Raw genomic sequence first — 25,725 nt, 5'->3', positions numbered from 1 at the left:
TTAGTCATCAACATAACGCTTTCTTTCTGTTTGATAGTCAAACTCTTTTATGACTCACTATATTCAATATGTTAACACTCACTCTACTATTTACATTTATAGATTTGAAGTTTTTAATCCATGCAGCCGCATATAAAAAATATGTCAACATATAACGATTTGAAACGAAAATCGGAATCACTTCACTCTGTTTTTATGCACCAGCAAATAAATATTTCTATATATTTTCTTAGAAACTCGTTGGCCAATCCTTCGGCCAAAACTTTCACTGATGATGCGATCGATCACATATAGATGTCTGAAATATTCCTCTGTACTTGCTGCAGAAAAAAAAATCTAGCCATTTACTTAGTATCATTTCAGTTGCTAACAAACTAAATACAAACATTTTTTTTTTAAATGGTAGTCAATCCAAAGCCAAAATAGATAAAGTTTTAGTGTGGCGTTGAAAACTTTCTGTGTTATATTCAAACAAGATAGAACTTAATGTATATGATATGCTTATTGTAAATAAGTAATAATTCTGAAGATAGTTGGATAGTATGAAACTCTGGCAACAGTATTATAAAATTCTAGAAAAACGAAAGCAAAAACTTTTTTTCCCAAATCGCTATACAATACAATGTAAATGGTTACTGACGTGAATGTTTTTGACAAATAATTCTCATCGGAGCTAAGAACCGAAAACAAAAAGACACCCAGTACTAAGGCCTGGAAACCAAGTTACCAACACGATAATCCACGTTTCAGTAAATGTTAACACACAGTTGAGCTGTAGATTTGTAAATGTAACGAAAATAAAATGTCCTTATCTACATTCACTTATATTGTTATGTATATTGATTTTCCTTATCGGTAACCAATTCAATTTTGTTTACATTTGGGGTTTGGAGATGGCTTACTACATAACGAGGCAAGAATTCATGCATGTGAATTACTCGTGTGTAATGATGACCTTGAATAGAGACGGCTGCATACCGAGTCTGATGCAGGAGTGTTTGTTATAACACTTCAACTTTTAAAATACATCTTTCTCATTCCGGATGTTATCCAGAGCCAAATTTTTACCATTCAACTTTTCTTCATAAGCGAGATCGATAAAATATCTTAAGTAGTATTGCAAAGTGACTTTAATATGATCGTAACGACATTGTCTTGATTTTATTCCTACTTACAAACGTAATTTGATCAAAAGAAATGAAATATATAAACGAAATGGTTAGCTTATATAAATATATTATAAATAAAAAAGAGAGAAATAGCAGTGAACGGAGGAAAATATAAAGAGAAAGACTAACGAAAATAACTATCAGCAAGAGGAGAAAAACTGAAAGTGAGGAAGCAGAAAAAAAGAGGGAGAAGTAGTGAGAGGGAAAATAGTGAAGTGGGAGAAAAGAACGATAATAGTGAGAGAGGGAGAAAAGAAGGATAATAGTGAGAGAGGGAGAAAGAAGGGAACAAATAGTGAGAGGAAGAGAAAGAAGAGACATTACAATCGATACTCGACATGCGTGTGAGTATCGCTTGGTTTAGCCTGTAGCTCGTCGTTATTTTTTTTTATTCAAGTGCTGGTCACGTTTACCTTGTGCTGGATTTAAGGTAGTAGTAGTTTGGTTTGGTGATCACTTCATGCTCATAGTGGTGGTGTGTTCTGTGGATACCGGCACATCAGACTCCTGATAAGCGCCATGTAGACTCCTTTTTCTCTTTCCTCTATCCCTCCCCTTTTTCCATTGATCACTTTTCACCTCATCGACAACTACAAACTTTGTCCCTCCTCAAATCTGTTGAACGGTTCTTTTGCGTTTTTCAAGTCGTGGTTTTCCCCCTCATCTTTCTACACGCTCATTTTTTTATTTTCTGTTACCGATCCTTCCAACATCGAGGAAAGAACTTTGTCTATGACGAACAATTAGTTACCATTCTCTTTTAAAACACCATGTCTTCACCAGAACACATAAGACTGGGTATGCGGACAGTTTTTACCCATCTGATCCGCTCGTCCATCCTCACCAAAGTTTTGAGCGCAAGTATTATAAAACAGGTGAGTTAACAAATTTTTTCGATTGATTATTTGATGTTTCATTGTTTCTGTGCAACACATAGAGAGTATGTATACTATTATAGATTAAATTTACAATATGACCATCTCGATTATTATACAATTATAACTTATCTTTCGATCTACAATCTAAGGGATCTAGAGTTTATATTCTAGCGATGTGAACTTCTTAGAGCCTTTGTTATGTACAATCAACGAACTTAAGTGCCAGTTAAAAAAGCAGCTGAGATTCAAGTTAGTTACACTCGCCACATAAGGCATTTGTTTCTGACTTGAGTCCTATAGTATTTTGCATTAGTTTTTTTCATTTATAACGGCATTACATAATTTTTTTTTATAGGATAGTCTGTTGACTTGTATTTTATTACATATATAACACGTATGTATATGATTAATATATAATACAAAACCACGTTAAAATACAAATTCAAAACCGAAGGATAGTGTTAATTAAAAGAATTGTCCTCTATGCATGGAGATCATTGTATCAACTGTTTAGTTATGTTTATATGATATATAGTATTGTATATATGCCGGTGGGTGTGTATACACACTCGAACATATATATATAGGCGATATATAGTTACATACCCACGTGTGTGTGAGAGAAGGTTTCGATGTTATTTATTATTAATATAAATTGTTGCATGCAATTTATATGCTTTGACCCAGTTGCTACATAAAAATTGCACGTGGAAAGGGCATCTTATGTTTCAACATCATAGTATTTTACTGTGGAAAACTTGCTAGTTCAAAAACTGGTTCCTTTTGTCTTTATTGCCTGTAATATCTTATATATATTTATAATCTTTCACTGATCCTTTTAGAGCAACTGATAACTAAGTAAGATAAAACTAACTACTAACTCATTGTTTGATAATACATCTTGCTATAAAATACAATCTAGTTGTAGTTTCGGTCCAGATCAGCCCCGATCGAGAAGACTTTTGATTTAATCAAAGACGTTCCTGTCGTTACTATTCCTTTTATCTTTTATGTATCCAAGACGACATCATCCTTCGTTTTTTAAAAAATGGTTGGGCATAAATTGAAGGAGATTTAGCTACTGTTTCTAGAGTTTTCGTTCCTTGATTCAACACTATACGAGAGGTCAGTTATTTAGTTTTTGGTAGCAACTGTAGAGTAGCTAAGTTGGTTTATCATATCATAGTACCACTTGGAACATGTTCTTGAGAAACAAAAATTGAATTTACATGATAAATTACTGTGTTAATTGTTTTTGTTTGCAAGTGCTAATAAAGCAATATTCTTCTAAACCTCCAGAAATTGTGGTTAATAAGGGGACCGCTGTGTATTTCTGAAACAATGCCCTGCCTGAGACGAAGGACATGTACTGAAGAAGCAATTGATTTGACTTTAACCTTGGTATAACTCGCAAGGAAACATTAAACTGTGATTCTATTTATTTTATTTCTGCAATTTATATAGTATCGGTAGGTGTACTACACGAAGAAAGAGAATTAGTTGACTATTCACTAGTATCACCACATTTGACATTTATCTTCCCATGCTATTATTAAATAAGCATGTATGTGTGTGTGTTTTTTCTTCTTCTTCTTTCATGGACCATATATTTTCCGGAACCTTTTGGTTAATTACTATTTATATTTCACATCTTCCTTGAAGCTTGCTTACCAATTATTTAAATTAAATATTCGAATTAAATAAGCTTTGGTACTTTGAGGTTCGTAGATTATCACACTTTACAATCGCATTTATTTATACATTTCAAAAATTAAGCATCTGTGTGCTGTCAAACTATGTGCAAAGTTGATGTTTAAGAATTTTCCTTATCAAATGGCAGACTATTTATTCCACTATCTCAACATTACACTGTGATTTCACTGCTTTGTGCAGTGAATTTCGATATCTATTCCTACAATACTTGCATGCATTAGCTGCTGACTGAATACAGTCACTCTCGTTGCTTTCATTAACCAACTGTTATTGGAAAGTGTACAAGTAGTTAGATATTGCAAGCAATAAAGTTAACTGCAATATGCAAAAGTTTAGTACTTTGGTCAAGGACAGAAGAGAAATTCCTCTAGTGGTATAACAAAAAAAGAAAACTCAACGCAGACGAGATAATCAGGTTATGTTGCATATGTTATATATCATAGTTTGTGAATATGTTGAGTGGGAAAACTATCTAGAGTTAACTGTATAAAGTATGAAAGTAGAGATAAGTCAAGTTAGATTAGCATGTATAAATAAAGTTAGACTTCGCAGAAGGAACAAGGCATAATAAGTATCGATAGAAGTATATTTGTTCATCCAGCTAATTACTTTCCGAGGAGGAATGAAAAGTCGAAGTTTTCTAAGTTTAAAGGTTTGTGAATAAAAACAGTAGACAATTTCCATAGTAAAGCAATACTCAGAATGAAAATGTCTTGCATATCTTTGCACAAGATTCAAAAATAAAAGCAAATTGAGATTTGAGTGCAGAAAGTAGATTCAGATGTAATCAGAGATCAATTTTTAATGTTTATCAGTGAGTGAAGATCTGTTGTTTCCATAAGATTTCAGCGTAAATTCATTCTAAAATGGAAGTGGTTTCTTTCAAAGAGTGGTACTCCCTTAGCCATGTGAGGCAATGGAAAGTGTATTTAAATCCTGTAAGGTGATCAGAGCCAAGCTATTGATCTCTCTTGAATATTTTAGAATATTATTCTAATATTCATCTATCTTATACACTTGTGCAATAAATAGATTCAGCTGATGACCAGCCATGTGGGAAATAGGAACTATGATATTCATGCTTTTTCAGAAAGCATTGATAGTGTAAGTAAAATAGCTAGCACACACCAATCTGCAGTTAAAATAAAGCTAATTTCAACATCTCTGAATTCAGAGTGTTGAGACATCACTATCATTTTTACCACTCCACTACTGTAATAATTAAAGCCAATAACAAAGTCATTTGAGTTGCTTGAAATAACAGCTATATCTCCCTCACATCACACTCTTTTTCTAAAGGTGTGATATGATGGATGTTATTAGAAAAGAAAGATGCACTGGATGTTGTGTTCCTGAATACACTATGCCTGGGGAAAATTAGGGATGTCATGGCTGGAATGTCTTAGATTATAGATTTTATTTTCTTAACTGAGGACAACAGAATAAATTATTCTATGAGCCACAGATTTTCGTGAATCTTAGGTTAAAATGAGAGATAATTCACTCTCTCTATGTCTGCTGGATAATATGCCTGTTTTTCAGAGATAACTTACTTGTGTTGATTAGCATCTTACCAGAAGTAATCCTGCAGACCATTAATCAAAGGCATTCTATCCATGATCATCCAGTAGAGTCCACTTGGACTGGATCTTTAATCTGAAGATAAGTTCTACCAGTCTTGGAGGCTCTGAAAATAATAATGGATTTTACCTGTCCTCCTCTGGCTAAACAACTTAAAATTTTAGAAAGTCTTTCTTCATCATCATCATTGTTTAACATACATTTTCCATGCTGGCATGGGTTGGACAGTTTGACAGGAGCTGTCCAGGCTCCAACTGTCTGCTTTGGCATAGTTTCTATGGCTGGATACTCTTCCTAATGCCAGCCTCTTTACAGAGTATGCTGGGTGCTTTGAATGTGCTACCAGTACTGATGCTTTTGCATGGCAGCATCTGTCGTCATTTAATGTCTGCTTTCTATATTGGCATAGGTTGGGCAATTTGACAGGAACTGGTAAGTCAGAAGACTGCATCATGTTCTAATCTCTGCCTTAGCATGGTTTCTACAGCTGGACATCCTAACACATGCCACCACTTTACAGAGTGTACTGGGTACTTTTTATGTGGCACTAGCAACAGTTAGATCACCAAGTAACTTGCAAAAAAAGCTCCTTCGAGAGGAGTAGTATTGAGGAGGTGTCTTGTAGTAGAGGAGAAACATAGCTACCTTAGATGGAGAGAAAGAGGAGATAGTTATGTTGGTAAAGATGTGTCATGTATCTTGTGTAAATAAAATAAAGCACAATTTTCTAGTTGTTTAGCTCTAAGTCAATTCTTATCAAATATATTGCAGCAGTGACCATCCCATCTTAAAATTTTTTTCCGGACATTATCTCTGTAGGCCTACATTATCCATTGTTTCATTTCTTTTATTTCAAATCTGAAAGTTATTATTGAGGAAGATTTGGTTGCCATTTCTAGCAGAGGGATTGACCATATAGATCCTTTGTTATCTTATTTTCAGATTTTTGTTTTAAAGTTAGCGAATTATTTGTGAAAGGTATATAGAATTAATTAACATTAAATTAGTTTGTTGTTTGATAAAACCCTTGACAAAAACACAACTGTCTCAAATTCTAATTTACCTCTTTATACTGGTATAAAATTTATTATCATCATTATCATCATCCTTTAATGTCTATTTCCCATGCTGGCATGGGTTGGACAGTTTGACCAGAGAGCTACACCAAGTTCCAGTCTGATTTGGTTTGGTTTCTATGGCTGGATGCCTTTCCTAACACCAACCACTTTACAGTGTATACTGGGTGCTTTCAATGTGGCACTGGCACGAGCACCAGCACGAGTACATTTTACATGGTACCAGCACAGGACTCTTGCAGGAATCCTCTTCACTAGAGAATGCGGCCTTAACACTTCTGCTGTGGAAGATGGGTCTTGAATACAGCAAGGCACCAGGTATCTCTGTCCTTTATCATCTCATCTGAAAGGTTCAGCCTTCTGAGGTCGTCCTTCTGTACTTTGTATATTACTTTCCTATTGATGATGTATTTTTATTTATTTCATTTTTCATTTTTTTAAAATTTTCTTTCCTCTATTTCAGTCACATACTGCAACAACCCTCTCTTGCCGAACAAACACTGCTGTCTCTCTGTTTCGCAAGCTGTCTGAGAAAGCAAATGCTCAGCTGGACATTCTCAGCACACATTTTGCCAAACAGTGCCATGCCATTGTTGCCCAGCGGGTCCGCCGTGCACTGCAGATTTCTAATCTCTACAGCCGACTCTATGACCAGAAGTCTCTGGTGCACATGCTTACAAAACTTCGCAACACCATCTTGAAACATACATCAAACAAATCTTTAGGATTCCTTTTGAGTGCTTCAGTGTTTTCATGGGACAAATACCGAATAACAGATGAAGAGATGCAACGGTGAGTAGCTTGTTATGACCATGTTGTTTGCAGGAGCTAAAGGACCAATGAATATAAGCAAAGTTGTTGGAGTTTCCCAGATCAGCCCTGATTAAGCAGAGCTGTAACCGAAGACATTCCACTCGTGACCATCCCATCTTTTTTGACATAGTGCTTCTAAGATTACATTTTCCAATATGTTCTTTTTCAATGCAGTAGGGCATGATTTGAATAAAATTTGGTTGCTCTTTCTTATAGGCTGTGCAGTTACATAGACCTCTTCGTTGGCTCAGAGCAAAATTGTCAAGTGGAGTGGTGTTGGATTAGACTAGCAAATTCAAGGTTTTAAGTTCGTATCCTTTACATGTACTTTGTTGTATTTTTGGCCAGGTTACCTTATTCTACATGCTTCACAGCTCACCAAACTGTACTTACTCAATTTGGATACTTACTTGTGATAAACCTACATTCTTTCCAGGAAGAGATTTATCTTACATCTGTTCAATACCAAGAAATCAGAACTATACTGTGTGGAAGCAAAACGGCTTAGGGGATGTAGTAACAGATTCTCAACATATGGTTCTTGGGTTCTGATCAACTACCAGCATTTCCTTATAATACTGAACAGGACACTTAAGTCGGTATGTGTCAGTTCACTTCACCTAGCTATTGTGAATATGCACCAGATTACCTGGGAATGTTACATGAGATAGACCAGCTTCCCATCAAGCAAAAGGGCTAAAATTTAGCTGTCCTTCATTAACACTGTCAAACATCAGCCCTTAAAATTCTCACTCTATCAGGAGCATTTACATTTACAAAGTGGCTGTGTGAATATTGTACAAGTGTTACAAAGCTTATATTATTTACACTCAGTTTGTTGTTGTTTAACTCCAAGGGAGGCCTGATTGAGCAGTCCTGTGATCAAAAGCATTGAAGCTGTGATCATCCTATCGATTTTTTTTTTAAGCTGTGTACCTCAAACTATTATATCCTGTGTATCTTTTTATTTTTTTTTATTTCTAAGACAGTATGGTATGCTTGAGCAACTGTATAGAAATTCAGTTTATCTAGCACAGTATGTTATCTGCAATAAACTTTCTTATTCAGAGAGAAATGTTTCGTTTTTTTTTTTAAACGTATTTGAGATAATTCTCTTCCAGGAAAGAATGTCAGTTTATCATAAGTAATTATCCATATTGAGCATCTACCAGTAGATGAGTTGTGAGGCATGTAGAATAACCTAGCATTATAGACAACAAACTACATGTTATGGATATGAACTTAAAACCTAGGCATCACTAAACAGGTACTAAAGTAAGCACTACTCTTGCAGATTTTTATAGTTCTGATGTTCTTTTAATAGCACTGATGCTGGTGCTGCATAAAAAGCACCCAATACACTTTGTAAAGTGGTTGGTGTTAAGGAATGCATCCAGCCTTAGAAACCAAACTAAAACAGACAATGAAACCTGGTGCGGCTCCTGGCCTTGCCAGTTCCTGTCAAGCTGTCCAACCCATACCAGCTGGAAAATGGATGTTAAATGATGATGATTATATGGTTAGGATGCTGGTCTGTAACTGCATTACACCCCACTTGAGGGAAAAAATGAAAAACTAATATATAACAAGTAAACATGCATGCTCTTCCTGTCTTTTTCATATGAAGTAGGCAACTCACAGTATATTGGTTGATCATGACTTTGAATCTAACTTGGCAATTAACATTCTCTTACTATAAATCTTACTATAATGGGCGTTATGTCTTTCTGTCTGTCTGTTTCCTCTTCACAGTCAAATGGTTGGACCAATGGTCATGATATTTTTGGGGATTACGAAGGAATTTATCAAGGTTTTTAGTGAAAAATGTGAATATTGAGTTTTGTATTAATAAATCACTTTTTTTTTTGTTAAAATTCCAGCAACAAGGATTAACTCTGGACCCCCTGCCCCAGTATAATTCATGAATTTAGAGAGTTTAGATTTGCAGTACTATCCCTTTATTTCCCATCATAGATGGGCAGATTGGCTATCTTACTATAATGGGCATTATGTCTATCTGTCCGTCTCTTTGTCTGTTCCCTCTTGACGGCCAGACAGCTGGACCAGTGGTTATATTTTTCTGGATTACAAAGATGGTCATCAGGAAGTTTTTTTAGCATTAAAAAATCAGAAAGTATGATTATTTTGTGGATTTTTGAATTGATAAACCACCTTTGCATTTTTATTAAAAATTCACCAACCACAAATAATGCTGGATTTTTATCATATACTTCGTGTCCCCATCATAGATATGAAGGGGGTCACGAGGATGGTTAATAGTGAAAATAAAATGGAAAAAGTGTGTGTGATTATTTAGTGGTTATTGAAGTGTATCAGTCTTGGGCAGGATTCAAAATGGCTAATCAAAGCAGCTGTTATTTACATCTCTGTTTTGTCAGTCAAAATAACCCATAGTACCAGAACATCCAGGCATTATTTGCATAGAACAGTGTCTTTAAAACCTTTCCTATTTGCTATCATTTTCAACACACTCTCATACCCACCATTGACGTCCACACATTCACAGATTTGTTACCCCATTCAGTGTAGCCTTCCCCATGTAGTTCTGACCTCCATCTCCTCTACTGTTCATCCCCACCTCCACTCTCACACCTTGCACATCATCTCCCTACTTTCTGATCTATCTACAGATTTATGATACTGCTGCTCTCCATACCTCCTATATTTCATCTTTTCACCTCCTTTTTCCTGGGCCACTTTCATCTCCCCTACATCCCTTTTCATCTCACTATTTCCTCTATTTGCCCAATCTCTAACCATCTGCCACTCCCTTTACTCCTATGAAATTACCCACCCTTTTCTTTCCTCTTGATCCACTGTCTACTTTCTCCTTTATATTCACTTTCTTGTACCTTGAGAGTATGCTCTGGCATCCTGTCACCACCATCTTTATCTCTCTTCCAACCACTTTCATCCACCCTCTCAATGTTGAGTAGCAATGTATCTTCTCTATAGCAATACATCTGTGCTTGTCACTCTATCATACTTTACCTACCAACACCTAGCCTGAAGCCACCTCCCCTTCACTCAAATATTCTTCGACTCAATCAAGGAGTCTTTTTCTTTCCCTTTTTTTTTGTCTTGCAAGTTATTTGGTGACCTCACTTGTGCTAGTGTCACAAAAAGCACTCAGTACATGCTGTAGCATGGCTGGTGTTAGGAAGGACATTTAGCCCTTGAAACTATGCCAATGCTGACACTGGAGCCTGATGCAGCTCTGCAACTTGTCAGATCTTGTCAAACCATCCAACCCTTGCCAGTATGGAAAACAGATGTTAAATGATGATGCTGTAACCTATATTAAATTACTGTTTTGCTCTTATGCCTTAGGCCATATGGAATAAACTACTTGCATCAGTTGTTAGCTGTCGAGACACTTCATCCTTCAAAACTTTCATGCTTCCTGAAATTTGCCAAAAGTACACCTAATACCCCCAACCCCATTTCTTTTTTTTTTTTTTTAAGACTTATTCACTGTTCATTTCCTGTGCATATTCTATGTACTGTTCATGCAATTTTGGCTACTTTTTTTGATGAGTTGTAGTGCATTCAAGCACTGTATACAACATATTATTATGTAAGGCAGCAAGCTGGCTGAATGCTTAGCAGCATTTCATCTGCTTCACATTCTGAGTTCAAATTCTGCTATGGTTGACTTTGCCTTTCATCCATTTGGAGTCAATAAAATAAGCACCAGTTTGGCACTGGGATCAATGTAATTGACTAGCCCTCCCTCCCCCAAAATGTCAGGCCTTGTGCCTATAGTAGAAAGGATTATTATTATTATATAAGTTTCTGGCAGATTTCATTAACAGACAAGTTTAAATTTGAATGCATGTGAAATTTCATCCCTGGCAAAATGTTCCCCCTCTCTGACAAAAAGTCCCCCATCCCTGATATTTAAGGTACTTCTTTGACTTCAGTAACTTGCTGCTAGATTTCTGATGTGTCTGTCTATTCTTTTCTTTTTTTTTTTTCTTAACAGTGTAGCTGAAGACATCTCTTCAGCTAATCTCAAACACATGTCCTCAAAAGAACTTAAAGCTTTGAACTGGCAAAAAGTGATAGATCAGCCCAATCTCGAGGTATGGCGTAAACCAATTGAAAATTCTCATCTCTATCAGTACAAAGGTTAGTTGAATCATATTTTAACAATTACATATGTGTGACAAAATGTCTTGTTGTCCTGATCATGCAGATCTATAATCAAAGAAATTACACCCATTACTATCCTGTCTTTTTTTTTCTATATTCAGACTAAATTGTTCAGTGTCTTCTTTCTTTTAGGATAGTAGAATGTAAGTTAACCCTTTAGCATTCAGACCAGCCATATCTGGTCAAAATATCCAAAATTTACTGTTTAAACTGGACAGATCCAGCCTCTCACACTTAACCTACAATGTCATACTAAAAATAAACAGTCACTTCATTGAAATCTTGAAGCTACAAGATAATGCATGATTAATTCAAAACAATGTAGATAAATAAGCATTACATTTGGCAAGCTAATTTGAATGCTAAAGTGTTAAAGAATAATTGGCTGCTGTTTCTTGTACATTTAACAATCATGTAGAAACTGTCTTGTTGGCTCATGGTTCCCACACTTAGTCAACTATTATTCATCATGTTTGTTTTCATCTTCAATCACTTGTCCAAAAATTTGGTAGCGGTAGTGGTTTCTCCTTTTAAGAAATCATCCTAGCACTTTGTACATTTGAAACTCTGAGGGATAAGTGGTCCCTTTCGTGAAAAGCAAGTAAAGGTTTTAACATCAGGAAGGGCATCTGGCTGTAAAACAATGCATCAAATAACGTATTCCATGCAAGTGTGGAAAAACAAATATCGAATGAACGGATATCATTCTTTGTGATTTTATTAGTTTCCATTGTAGTTGTAGTAGCACTAGTAACACCAATATTTCATTGCAGGCTTAGCAAATTAAAATAAATTTTATGGATAGATTCTTTTCCTTTCTTGCCTCTAAACTTAAGATGACTCTCTTTTTACCCATGTGTAGTGAGTTTAACATGGACTGCATTAATTTGTCATATATCTTGTTATTATCATGGGCCAGGAATTCAGTGGGATTTGAACACACTACTGAGCTACGAGGTGGTATCAAAAGGTTCACAGATTCTATGTTTAATAGAAAATAACTTATTTATCTAAGTTTTAACATCATTTCCTTTGAAATGGTCACCTTGCACAGCAATACACCGGTCCCAGCATTCCTGCCACTTTTGGAATCCGGCTTGGAAGTCTTTTTCCATAAGCAAGTTAGATCTCGACAACAGTGAGCTTTGAGCTGCATTTTCATCTTGGAGAAGAGATAGAAGTCTGCAGGTGCTAAATTTGATGAATAGGGCTGGTGCGGAAATGACACCATGTGGTTTTTGGCAAGAAACTCACAAGTGAGGAGACCTCTGTGACGGTGCATTGTTGTGGAGAAGCCAATTCTTTGTGCTCCACAGATCTGGTCGCTTTTGCCGAATATCCTCTCTCAAATGCTTCAAAGTGTTACAGTAAAACTCTTGGTTAACAGTCTGGCCCTGGGGGATGAATTCTCAATGCACACTACCACACTTCTGGAAGTGACATTTGTGACTGGTCTTCCAGATTACTCACTGTCTTCTAGGGACGTTCTTCCATTTTTGAAGCACCCATGCCACTCGAAACATTTCATATGACCCCTTGCCTCGTTGCTATAAGCTTACTGAAGCATGTTCACTGTCTCTGTAGCAGACTTCCCAAGTTTAATGCAAAATTTCACGTTGGCTCTTTGTTCCTGTCCATGACAAAATTGCAGACTACAGCATACATGTGATCACAAAAACACAAATTTCACAACTTGCGAAGTAAACACAGCAATGTCACTTGGCATACTGCCTCATGAAGGTCACGACTAGCTCTCACTGCGCATGCAACCATGTGCTGCCATCTGTTGGTGCGCTACAGAACTAGTTCAGGAACTTTTTGATACCACCTTGTACATATTAACTTTGTTGTGCTCCTACTACTTGCAGTGGTGAATTAGAATTTTTCTTTAGTACCTATTTATAGCTAGATTAACTCGGCCATTTTACAATGAAATATCGAGGACATGGACCTTGTGCAGTGATAGTAACAAACTAGCATCGAACACTTTTAGTGCTTCATGCCTTATTTGAATCACCCATTCAAACAATTTTTACTTCATTTACCTCTTGTTTTGTTAAGTTGGCATAAGCAGAATTCAAACCAGCAACAAGCAAATAGGAACCTTTAGACTTTTAATTTTGTGCAAATTCAATTGTTTGGCTTTAGTAGCTGTTTCTTCTCCTAAACTTTCTGTGAAAGTACACTGCCAGTGTCTTTCTATTAATTTTGAAAATAATCAAGAATTTGTATGAATTCAATAAAATAATTATCATATTTATTTCTATATCAAACTGTTGTTTAGAACATCACTTATCAAAAGGCTCTTACATAAAATTATAATGGGTCATGGCTGTGAGGTAAGAAGTTTACTTCCCAACCATATGAGGGTTGGCTACAGGGAGGGCATCCAGCCACAAAAAAAAAAAACATACCTCAATAAAATCTGCCGAACCTATACCTGCAAGGAAGGGTGAACTTTAAATGTTGATGTCGATCTTTTATTCTTTACATATTTCAGTCATTTGACTTTGGTCATGCTGGAAAGGTTTTAGTTGAACAAATCAACCTCAGTATTCTTTTTTTTTTTTTTTTCTTTTCTTAAGCCTAGTACCTAATCTATTGGCTTCTTTTGCCAAGCTGCTAAGTTTTGGGGACATAAACACACCAACACTGGTTGTCAAATGATGGAGGAGAACAGACAGACACACACACACACACACACATATATGATAGGTTTCTTTCAGTTTCTTATTTCTTTATTGCCCACAAAGGGCTAAACATAGAGGGGACAAACAAGGACAGACAAAGGGATTAGGTCGATTACATCGACCCCAGTGCATAACTGGTACTTAATTTATCGACCCTGAAAGGATGAAAGGCAAAGTCAACCTCAGCGGAATTTGAACTCAGAACGTAACGGCAGACAAAATACCACTAAGCATTTCGCCCAGTGTGCTAACATTTCTGCCAGTTTGCCGCCTTTCAGTTTCTGCCTACTAAATCTACTTACAAGGCTTTGGTTGGCCCAAGGCTATAGTAGAAGGTACTTGCCCAAGGTGTTACACAGTGGGACTGAACCCAGAATCATGTGGTTGGGAAGCAAGCTTCTTACTACACAGCCATGTCTGCACCTGATAATAAGAATACTTCAAAATGGGCAATTTGTATTAGATAACTAAGACACAGACAGCATCTGGCAAGTTAGTATCAAATGGGTTAACACATTCATATAAAAGGACAAAACTTTGTCACCTTCAACATAACTTTTGTGAGTTTCTTAATTTTATAACACTATTTTTTTTTTTTTACCAGTTCATGGATCTTTCTATGATATTCCGGCCAGTGCATTTTTTGTGATTCAGGTATGTTCTTTTAGCTTCATTCAACCATCGTCATCCAGACCATACTGGAATACTGCCATCAAGTTTTAATTTTAATATTTAAAAATAATTTCTTTGTTTTAATGCCAAGTGATAACAGGTATTGTTTAATGCCAATTCAGCTTTTATTGAGTTAGCCTATGATAAAATAAAACATTTGAATGTCTTGTCCACTTTCTAGATGTAGTATTTATAGGAATACATCATGCAATATTTTCTTCCATTTTTAAGATAGTAATATGAATTTTGAGATAGATTTGGCTGTCATTTCTACCAGTTTGAGTGACCACATAGAGGCCCTATTGATCACAGCTTCATCAAAACCAACTTAGAGTTAAACAGCATCAAACATAAAAAATAATTCTTTCTACTATAGGCACAAGGCCAGATAATTTGATTACATCAACCCTACTGCTCAACTGGTACTTATTTTATTGACCCCTGAAAGGATAAAAAGCAAAGTTGACCTTAGTGGAATTTGAACTCAGAATGTAAAGCCAGAAGAAATGCTACAAAGCATTTTGCACGAAGTAATAACAGTCTTTCTAACATAGACCTGATATTTTAGTAGGTGGGATTAGTTGATCAAATTGACCGAGTGCTTGGCTGTTACTTTATTTTATTGACCACTGAGAGATGAAAGACAAAGTTGCCCATGGCAGGATTTGAACTCAAGACACTAAGAACCAGAATAATTACTGCAATGCATTGTCTCTTCTGCTCTGATGATTCTGCCAATCCAATGCCCATAATAATAATAATCCTTTCTACTAGAGGCACAAGGCCTTGAAAATTTTGGTGGGAAGGGGGCTAGTCGATTATATCGACTCCAGTGCATAACTGGTACTTATTTCATTGACCTCCGAAAGAATGAAAGGTAAAGTTGACCTCGGCAGAATTTGAACTCAGAACATAGCGGCAGACGAAATACCACTAAGCATCTCGCCCAGTGTGCTAACAATTCTGCCAGCTCATCATCTTAATAATAATAATAATAATAATGATGATGGTTTCAGAATTTGGCACAAGACCAGCAGTTTCGGCAGAGTGGGTAAATCGATTACATTGACCTCAGTTCTCAACTGGTACTTATTTCATCAACCCTGTAAGGTTAAAGGGTGAAGTTGACCTTGGTGGAATTTAAACTTAGAGCATAAAGATGGATGAAATGCCACAAGTATTTTATCCAGCGTGCTAACGATTCTGCCAGCTTGCCACCTTAATAATAATAATAATAATAATAACAGTTTCAGATTTTACCACAAGGGTAGCAGTTTTGGGGGAGGGGATGAGTTGATTACATCAACCCCAGTGCTCAACTGTTACATATTTTATCGACCTCAAAAGGATGAAGGGCAAAGTCAACCTTGGCAGAATTTGAGCTCAGAACATAAAGACGGACAAAATGCCACTAAGCATTTTGCCTGGCATGCTAACAATTCTGCCAGCTCACCATCTTAATAATAATAATAATAATAACCACATTCATCTGAGACACTTCAATCTCAATGCTGCTGACATTCTCACTGTTTTTGTTTTCAGTCCTAATATATTTCTGGTCATATAATAATAGTCTTACCTCATTTTAAATAAAACCCTTTTTATGAACACTGAATTGTTTTCCCTCTTTGTCATTTACAGGTAGACTTAAATTACCGAAAGATTTGGGACAAGCTGGTAATTAAGCTTGACATAGTTGACCATGATGAAGAGTCTGGTTCTGAGATAGTTCATTGGATCACACACTTTCCTGTGAGTTGAACCAACTGATTTTTATTTTATTTGTTCATTTTTAACATCCCAAGTACAAGAAAAAAATTACATAGGCGCAGGAGTGGCTGTGTGGTAAGTAGCTTGCTTACCAACCACATGGTTCCGGGTTCAGTCCCACTGCATGGCACCTTCGGCAAGTGTCTTCTACTATAGCCTCGGGCCGACCAAAGCCTTGTGAGTGGATTTGGTAGACGGAAACTGAAAAAAGCCCGTCGTATATATATATGTGTGTGTATATATATATATATATATATATATATATATATATATATGTATATGTATGTATGTGTATTTGTGTGTCTATGTTTGTCCCCCCACCATCGCTTGACAACCGATGCTGGTGTGTTTACGTCCCCGTAACTTTGCGGTTCGGCAAAAAGAATAAGTCCTGGGCTTGATTTTCTCGACTAAAGGTGGTGCTTCAACATGGCCACAGTCAAATGACTGAAACAAGTAAAAGAGTAATATATTTTAGTGCATATTTTATAGTTACATCATGGAAAAGTCATGAGAGCCTTTTAAAAACTCACATAAACCTTTATTTGCTTTCCATTTTATTTTGTGATAGTATATACTATGTGTCATTTTGTTCCCTATTATCAGCATCATATAACAGCCATGTTCCATGTTGGCATGGGTTGCATGGTTTGAGAGGATCTGATGGGGCCCAAGGGTTACATAATGCTCCAGTGTCTGCTTTGGCATAATTTTTATGGGTGGATGCCTTTCCTAACAACCAATCACTTTGCAGTGATACTGGATGCTTTTTCTCATGACACCAGCACTTGTGTAGTCACTGCAGCTTTCAAGACTATGAACCCTCAGGGACCAATTTTTATGCTTAAAGATGAGGAATGAAGAGAGGTAAGGTTTAAGAAAAAAAGTGCTCAAGCATGTTTCTTGTTGTAGAGGAGCTACATAGCCACTCACAGTTTAGAAGAGTGTGTGGGGCTGGAAAACAGTAACAATAGTGGGGATGAGATGACTAGATGGATCTTCAGGGTACAAAGTGGGCAGGAATGAGTGAGGCAGAGAGACATGGAGTGAGTGAGGTGGGGAGTAGGAGATGGAGTGTATCCCAAGTTATTTGCCAAACAAATACTGCTCTAAAATAGTTTATATTTCTAATCTAAATTATGGATATAGAAGGGAAACAATGTTGCCTGTATCTGCATCTTTGTTCTTTAGTTCTGTCATTGATTTAACATTTTCATTACCTTATTTCTTTCTATTAAGACAGCCTTAGTACTTCATTTAAATTTCTAAACAATCAAGAATTTGGAATAGTTTACTAAAAATTACTATCACCTTTGTATTTATTGGTATTGTTTAGGACAGATTTTATTTTGCACAAAATGTTAAGCGTAAGCATATATTCTACTAATTGTGAGCTGTGACCAGCTTGTACGACAAAAGAATGTTATATTGTATAAAAGCTTCTATTTCAGTGTCACAAAAATATTAGTAAATCCTTTTGATACCAACCTGCCTGAGACCAATCCTTATCCTATAACACAAAACCTATAACATAAAAATTTTCATATGAGAACCTTCTATCATAATTTTATGTTAGCACCTTTTGTAATGTTTCAGATACCATCTTATTAATGGGAAAAAATCAGTTGTTTTACTAAAACCTTCCAAATTCTTAATTATTTTCAAAATCTATTGAAGTACATAGACTGTGTTTCATTAGAAATGTGATGATGAAAGAGTTAAGCAATACTCTATGAATGTATCATTATTCTTTTGATGTCTGCTCTTCCATGCTGGCATGAATTGGACAAAAATTCTTTTAGATAATGTTTTACGTCCAAATAACCTTTTTTAGTCACCTCTTGGAACTCATAGGGACATGATGTTCCTATTTTAGAAACTGGAATACATATAACAGTACTGGTGCCACATAAAGTGGTTGGCATTTGGAAAGGCATCCAGCTGTAAGGTGGTTGGTGTTAGGCAGGGCATCCAGCTGTAAAAACCATGCCAAAACTGACTGTGAAGCCTGGTGCAATCTTCTGGTTTGTTAGCTTCTGTCAAGCTGTCTAACCCATGCCAGCATGGAAAACAGATGTTAAATGATGATGATGTGTAAATTGGCATATACACAAACTAGAAATACATATGCATGCACACATACATAATTTACACTTTTAAATTTCTCCTGTGTTTTCTTTTCTTCCTTTCTTTATGCATCTTCCTTCTGTCTGTCTAACTTTCTGAAGTAGAACTTAAGCTCAAAACATCAGACATTTTCACTTAATCTTTCATGGAGCATTAAATTGATAATTATAATTTGTTTCATTTTGTCTTATGTATTATCATTTTCATCATTAATTTTGAATTTCTGTGTGTGTGAGAGAGACAGACAGACAGACAGAGAAGTACTCAGCAGTGGTGTCTATAGACTGTTGCACCTATATGGTGTGATGATCTTTTTTCTGTGCTTTCAATTTGGAGGCCATCTGTAAATGAAGAAGTTGGTTATTCTGACAAAGAATGTTAAACAAAATAAAGCAATTACAATTACTCATTAGTTGGTGATTAAAACCAATTTTACTTATCTATTGAAATGAGGTGTCACCAAATGATAAAGTATATGTAATAGAATGAAATACTTGAATTGCATAAATGATGGAACATCTATAACAAGAATTATCATTCTATTGGTGGTAGTGCAATTATAGTAGATTAATGGACCAATGAAGCCCTCCTAACTTTCCCCCACTTGAATGCTAACATATCATTATTGTTGTTGATCACCTTTTAAAAATGGTTCTCACCTATTTTCACTAAAATAATTCTTTTGATCTTGTCAGAATGCCTCCACAACACCACTTATAATATGTTATACTGACATAATACTTTAGACATTTTCATTTTTCTTCTTCCTACAAGTTTCTATAGCACCCTCCTCCCAAAGGAACATTACGGCTTCTTTTCTAGACCCTGTTCTATTTGAAACAATCATATATAAATGTTTCATGTAAGAGCATAATGCTATGACTGCAAGTACTGGATTTTCTAAAGTAATCTGCATTACTCTAGACAGCAAGAACATTGAATAGTAATATAGTGTTGTGAGTGAGAGTGTTTTCCTGTATGTGTGGCATATTGAATCCAAAGTGTGATTGCTGCATTGTCCAGACATACTCTTGATTTGAATAATTTTCTAGATTTGATGTGTTTGGAAGGTTAACTTAAAATGTGAGATTAGTGTAATATGAAATTTGAAGAAGTGGATGTGAGAGCACCACAAGAAAACAGAGTAGAAGTCACCATTGTAAGACGGCAGTCTTTAGAATGAAAAACTGCATAATGTTCCTGTTGCCAGTTTTAAGGCAAGAAACAAAATACTGAGTGAGAAATGTTGAAATGGAATTGGAGTGAATCAAGTTCTTCAGAACAGATTCATTTATAGTTATATTAAGACATGAAGACATGGTTAATTACAATTACACAGCTGTGGATTAACCCATTAGCCTTTTAACTGCCCACACCCAGCCCAAATATTGGGCATATTTTATGTACTGGTCTCTCATACCTATCCAACAATACCATTCTTAGAATAAATAATTACACCATCAAAATCTTGAAGTTGTTTGTTAAAGCATGATTAATTCAGAATAATGTGAATAGATAAGCATTACATTTGACAGAGTAACCTGAATGCTAAAAGGTTAAGGATTGAAGGTTTTTAATAAAAGAAGTGTCTATCAATGAAGCTGGTGGCCAAATTTAAGATCGCCTTTTCTCAAGGGGCTCAGTTTTCATCCCATCTTAGGCATCACATTACATCTCTGGACCAACCCTAGACTTGCAAGGAAATTAAGTCATGCTCTCAATCAAGAAATTTTATTTGTGCTTTGTGTGAAACTTTTCTCTTGTGTTTCTAATTCCAGTATCCAATGTACAGTCGAGAATATGTGTACAGAAGAAGATTCAATGTAAGTTAACTCTTCATTTCTACATCTTTTGCACGTGTGTTCGTTGAAAAGAAAAATATTTGGATTTTATTACCATATTTGAAGGCATAGTAAACACATCCCCGATTTCAGCAGTGCATATTCAGGTCAAAGTGAACATCAGGGACAAAATTAGCTTATGAGAGACCCAAATTTTCATATAAGACCTGGGGTGTTTTTCTTTTCTTTTTTTTTTTTGCAATATTTTTCTAAAAAAATAGGGCATCTTATATGTCTGGCCTAGTTTATGGAATATTAATTACAAATTTTGACACAGGGCCAGATTTCAAGGAAGTGAGTAAGTCAATTACATTGACCCCCCCCCCCCCCCCCCCAGTATTCAACTGGTACTTATTTTATCAACACTGAAAGGATGTAAGGCAAAGTCGACGTCAGCAGAATTTGAACTCAGAACATAAGGACAGAAAAAATACTGCAAAGCATTTTTGCCTGGCATTTCAATCATGACCATCTCCTCTTTTTTTTCTACAAGTGGCATATTTTGGGCCATATCATCTACTGTGTCCTTCCTTTTTTATGATAATTAGGATGTATAATATAGCTTTAATGTACAAAATACTGTATAAATTAGGGATGCAATTCAAACTGATCTGGGTATGGCCATGTTCTTAAGATATTCACTTCACAATCACATAGTTTTTTGATTTGACATAATATGTGACACTCTAGGCATTTGTCTTCTGCTATAGTCTGGGGTTAACTAATGCTTTGCAAATCAAACTGGGAAAATGAAAATTGTGCAGAAAACTTTCAAGTGGACTACAATCTGTTCTTAGTGGCTAGATTTCATCCATTGCCCAGTTTAACACTACCACTTGGCCTTTGGGTGAATTTAGCAGATTTCATTCTGTTTTAAGCATTTGGCATGAGGATACTCTTGAACTATGGTTTCATCCACTTTTTTTTTCTTTTTTTTTTTCATATATCTCAGGGACCTGCAAAAAGTCATAGGTGCATCCCTTCCCTGCTCTGATGTGATAAATCCATAAAATCTTAAAAAGTGGGATTCACGTTCTTATTTCATCTACTACTTATTTAAATTCTTTTACTTCATCTTACAGCTCCCATGCAGAAAAAAAAAGGGAAATGCTTGAAACTTTAAGTAAATTGTCTTCCAAAATGATTTTCACCTTTTTTCTGATTGGTTTGTTTTTTTCAGATTGATGAGGAAAACAAACTGATGGTGATGACCTCCCACTCTGTGTATCATCCGCGCTGTCCTCTGAACTCTGAGTTTGTCCGTGTCAACAATTACACTTCAAAGATGGTTGTTAAGCCCCACTCTAACTTCAATGATGTAACCATTCTGTTTTTATTCATTAGTACTTTCTGTATTGTTGAATGTTCATATGCATGGTAATGTAGATGTATGAGAATGGATAAAGAGAGAGAGAGAAAACGGCAAAAAATTTATTCTTGTGTGAAAACTTTCAGTATCTTTTTTTGTTCTTGTTGTTTTCATCTTTACACCTGCAATGTTTTTTTTTAAAACTTGTATGAGCAAGTTTATGTAGTAATTCCTATGTGTATATGAGTATATTTGTATTTGGATGAAGTTAAAATAAATATCGATGAATACTTTCCTATTCATATAACTGTCAATTTTAATATCTATTTATCTTCTTCAGAACGGTTTTGATTATGTGCTAACTTATTCTGATGACCCACAAGCTGCCTTCCCAATGTTTGCCTACAACTGGATGGCTACTACTGGTATATAAAGATTTTTCTCTCTTCGACTCATACAATGCTTCTGATGACACTTGTATTAACATCTTCATCTTCATTGCTTTACAAAATGTTTTAACATTTAACCCTTCAGTATTTAAACAGGACATATATGGCCTAAATAATCTACTGTTTATATTCAAAGTGGCCAGATTTAGCCTCTCACACCAACCCTGCAATATTGTTCTAAAAATGAACAGTTACCTCATCAAAATCTCAAAGCTACAAGATAATGCAAGATTCTGTCTTTATTCACATAAAGTGGATTTGGTAGACAGAAACTGAAAGAAGATCCCCTTTTGTGTGTATGTGTGTGTGTGTATGTGTATATATATATATACACAGTCCACACTGTAAAGTGGTTGGTGTTCGGAAGGGCATCCAGCCGTAAAAACCTTGCCAAAACTGACCTTGCCTGTGCTTCTGCCACATAAAAAGCACTAAGTCCACTCTGCTGAGTGGTTGGTGTTAGGAAGGGCATCCAGCTGTACAAATCCTGCCAAAAGAGTTACAGAAGTCCGGTGTAGGCTTCGGCATGGCTGGCTCTTGAGGTACCGTCCCACCCATGCTAGCATCGAAATCTCAGAGCTGCAAGTGTGAAAAATGATTAATGTTTCCTTCAAAGTTTGCTTTTCTTACATTTATTCAAACTCTAAAGAATCCCTTTCAACTTATGTTTATGATACTCCCCAACTACTCCTGCTCGTGATTAGAGATGCACATATTGTCAGCCACTAACGGACATGCTCAAGTGATTACGGTCAAGCAAATTTGTGGTATTGAGCAGAACATTTGCTATAACAATATTTCTGCTTTAGCAACTCAGCATTAAATCTGTCTGAAAATAGGACAGTTTCAAAACATGCTATCTTGCAGCACTGAGATTTCGATGATATATAACTGTTTATTATTAGAATGACATTGTAGGGTAGGTATGAGAAGCTGGAGCTGGCCACTTAGAACATAAAATAGGTAGAACATTTGGGCTAGATATTGTCAGTTTAAATGCTAAAGGGTTAATTTTCCTTGTTAGCATGGATTAGATGGGGCTGCTAGCCTTATACCCACCTCATCTGTAAAATCCAGTCAATTTTTTTTACTTATTTCTTTTGTATTTTTGTACTGTGGATAAACCTTCTCTCTTCAGAACAGTAAGTTCCATCCATTTGCATTACATGTACCAGGTGCGGGTAATATTCTTTTGTATGATGACTGTCTCAAGAAAAAATAAGTGTTCTTATTTTTTGAGATATATTCATCAAATTCAAGTCAGTTTGTTTTCATGACATGTTCTGTCTATGTCACTCAGTGAACTCGCTTTTGGCCTCAATGATAACCTCCAGGCAACCTGGGAACTGGTCACAAGACTTTGTCACTATCTCCTGTTTTAGGCCCCTGAAGGCCCTGGTAATCCTGGCCTTCAGCAGGTGTGGCTGTGTGATAAGAAGCTTGCTTCCCAACCACATGGTTCTGGGTTCAGTCCCACTGTATGGCACCTTGGGCAAGTGTCTTTTACTATAGTCTTGAGTTGACTAAAGCTTTGTGAGTGGATTTGGTAGACAGAAACTGAAAGAAGACCCCTGTTTGTGTGTATGTGTGTCTATAGACCTTTGGAAATGTGCTGTGCGTGAGAAGACCCGGCAAGCCAAGTAAGATCGTTGCCAGTGCCCCTGGACTGGTTCTTGTGCGGGTGGCACATGAGATGCACCATTTTGAGCGTGGCCGTTGCCAGTACCGCCTGACTGGCTCCTGTAGGATTTTCGAGCGAGATCGTTGCCAGTGCCCCTGGACTGGCTTGTGCGGGTGGCACATAAAAGACACCATTTCGAGCGTGGCCGTTTTCGTGCGGGTGACACGTAAAAGCACCCACTACACTCTCTGAGTGGTTGGCGTTAGGAAGGGCATCCAGCTGTAGAAATCTGCCAAAACAGTCACAGAAGTCTGGTGCAGGTTTCAACCTAGCTGGCTCTTGTGGAACCATCTCATCCATGCTAGCATAGAACATGGACATTAAATGATGAGGATGATATATATATATATATATATATATATATACATACGAGCGTGCGCACACATACACACATTATATATCATTGAAAGCTCAGAGCTGTAAGATAATACATTTTGAAACTGTGTCCTATTTTCTATTACATTTCAGACAGATTTGGCACTGAGTTGCCAAAGCAGAAATATTGCTATAGCAAATATTCTACTCAATACCACAGAGTTGCTTGACCGTAACTACTTGAGTATGTCCATTAGCATCTGACAATATGTACATCTCAGATAATGAGCAGGTGTAGTTGCAGAGTATCATAGCTATGAAAGGGATTCTTTGGGGTTTGAATAAATGTAAGAAAAACAAAGTTTGAAGGAAATATTAGCCATTTTCCATACTTTCTAGGAGTAAGCTAATAGGAAATAACAGTTGCTACCCAAGGACAAAAGTCATCTTACACAATGTAATTTAATTAACAGGGTTTTTTTCTTTTTTTTTTGGCTCATATGTTTTCCTCTTCTTGTTATCTAGGAGTTCCTGAGTTTCTTGAAAAACTACACCAAGCTGCAAAGAAACTTCATAAAAATGGAAATTACGATAAAACTTTTGTACCAGATTCCTGTGCTGTTGATACAAACCAGTACAGTCGTATCTCTAGCTACTGTTGAGCTGATAGTCTTAGCTTTGTTTTCCTCTTTCCTTTCCCCTTCTATCCTCCTCAACAAACAATTAACAATTTTGGATTTTCCAAATGATGTGGTAGTCAAGTCTACTAAGTAGATGGTTTACTTTACTTCAAAGATGGCAATCATTTGAGAAGATTACGTCTTCTTTGTCTTTCTTTAATGGTCTTTCCCTCAGTCTGATCAGCTCCTCTTTTTCTGAGCTTCTTTCTCCTCTTTAGTCATCCTATAAAACAAAAGATGTTTTTTAATTAGTTGGAGGAGGAGGGACAGTGCCCATTATACTTGTAGGTTCTCTCAGATTTGTGAGATTGATGCTATTGGTTTTTTTATCGTATGCCAAATGGAGTTTTTACCAGTTCTATTTGAAAGGAATTTTTCTTGTTATATTTGCAAGCTGTAACAAAGGGAGGATTATTTTGGCGTTTTTTTAATGGGTTTTTTGGTTGTTGTTTTTTTTACATCTAAATCATGAATTTATGAGAAACAACAAACTCTGCTTAAAAAATATGCCATTTCTCATTACAAATTTTTTTTTTTTTTTTTTTGTTCAATTCTTTTTGGTTTCAAAAAATAGCTGAAGAGGACAACTGGTCATGTGCTTGCATGTTGTGATAAATATATGTGTATTTTATTTTGCAAACCATTATCTTTTTGTATTTTTGTTTTGTTTTGTTTTTTTTAAATGAATAAACTATAACAGATAAAAAAAAAAATTTTTTAAATAAGTTTCATTCTAATTCATAAATGCTTCAAGATCCATAAAGTGTAAAGCAAGTTCCTTGTGA

General features: G+C 36.0%; 1 protein-coding gene across 1 annotated transcript; it reads left to right on the top strand.

Moving 5' to 3' along the window:
* Window positions 1-1,543: 1,543 nt before the first annotated feature.
* Window positions 1,544-25,725, top strand: LOC106883372 (stAR-related lipid transfer protein 7, mitochondrial). The gene is made up of 9 exons (XM_014934360.3): window positions 1,544-2,044; window positions 6,881-7,209; window positions 11,237-11,382; window positions 14,701-14,750; window positions 16,410-16,520; window positions 20,444-20,488; window positions 21,687-21,824; window positions 22,156-22,240; window positions 24,786-25,725. The coding sequence occupies exons 1-9, from the start codon at window positions 1,940-1,942 to the stop codon at window positions 24,920-24,922; spliced, it is 1,146 nt and encodes a 381-aa protein (XP_014789846.1). The 5' UTR covers window positions 1,544-1,939; the 3' UTR covers window positions 24,923-25,725.

The sequence above is a fragment of the Octopus bimaculoides genome, chromosome 14 (assembly GCF_046866305.1).
Source record: "Octopus bimaculoides isolate indiv1 chromosome 14, ASM4686630v1, whole genome shotgun sequence".
NCBI classification, from domain to species: Eukaryota; Metazoa; Mollusca; class Cephalopoda; order Octopoda; family Octopodidae; genus Octopus; species Octopus bimaculoides.
The sequence above is the reverse complement of the archived record's forward strand: the minus strand, read 5'-3'. Positions and strand labels throughout refer to the sequence as shown.

What these genes read in the sequence shown, in the direction of transcription:
- LOC106883372 (XM_014934360.3), top strand. Translation starts at nt 1,940, where the DNA reads ATGTCTTCACCAGAACACATAAGACTGGGTATGCGGACAGTTTTTACC. An exon ending in TCATCTCTATCAGTACAAAG is followed by an intron (nt 11,383 to 14,700) that starts GTTAGTTGAATC and finishes TTTTTTTACCAG; the next exon opens with TTCATGGATCTTTCTATGAT. An exon ending in ATTGGATCACACACTTTCCT is followed by an intron (nt 16,521 to 20,443) that starts GTGAGTTGAACC and finishes TTCTAATTCCAG; the next exon opens with TATCCAATGTACAGTCGAGA.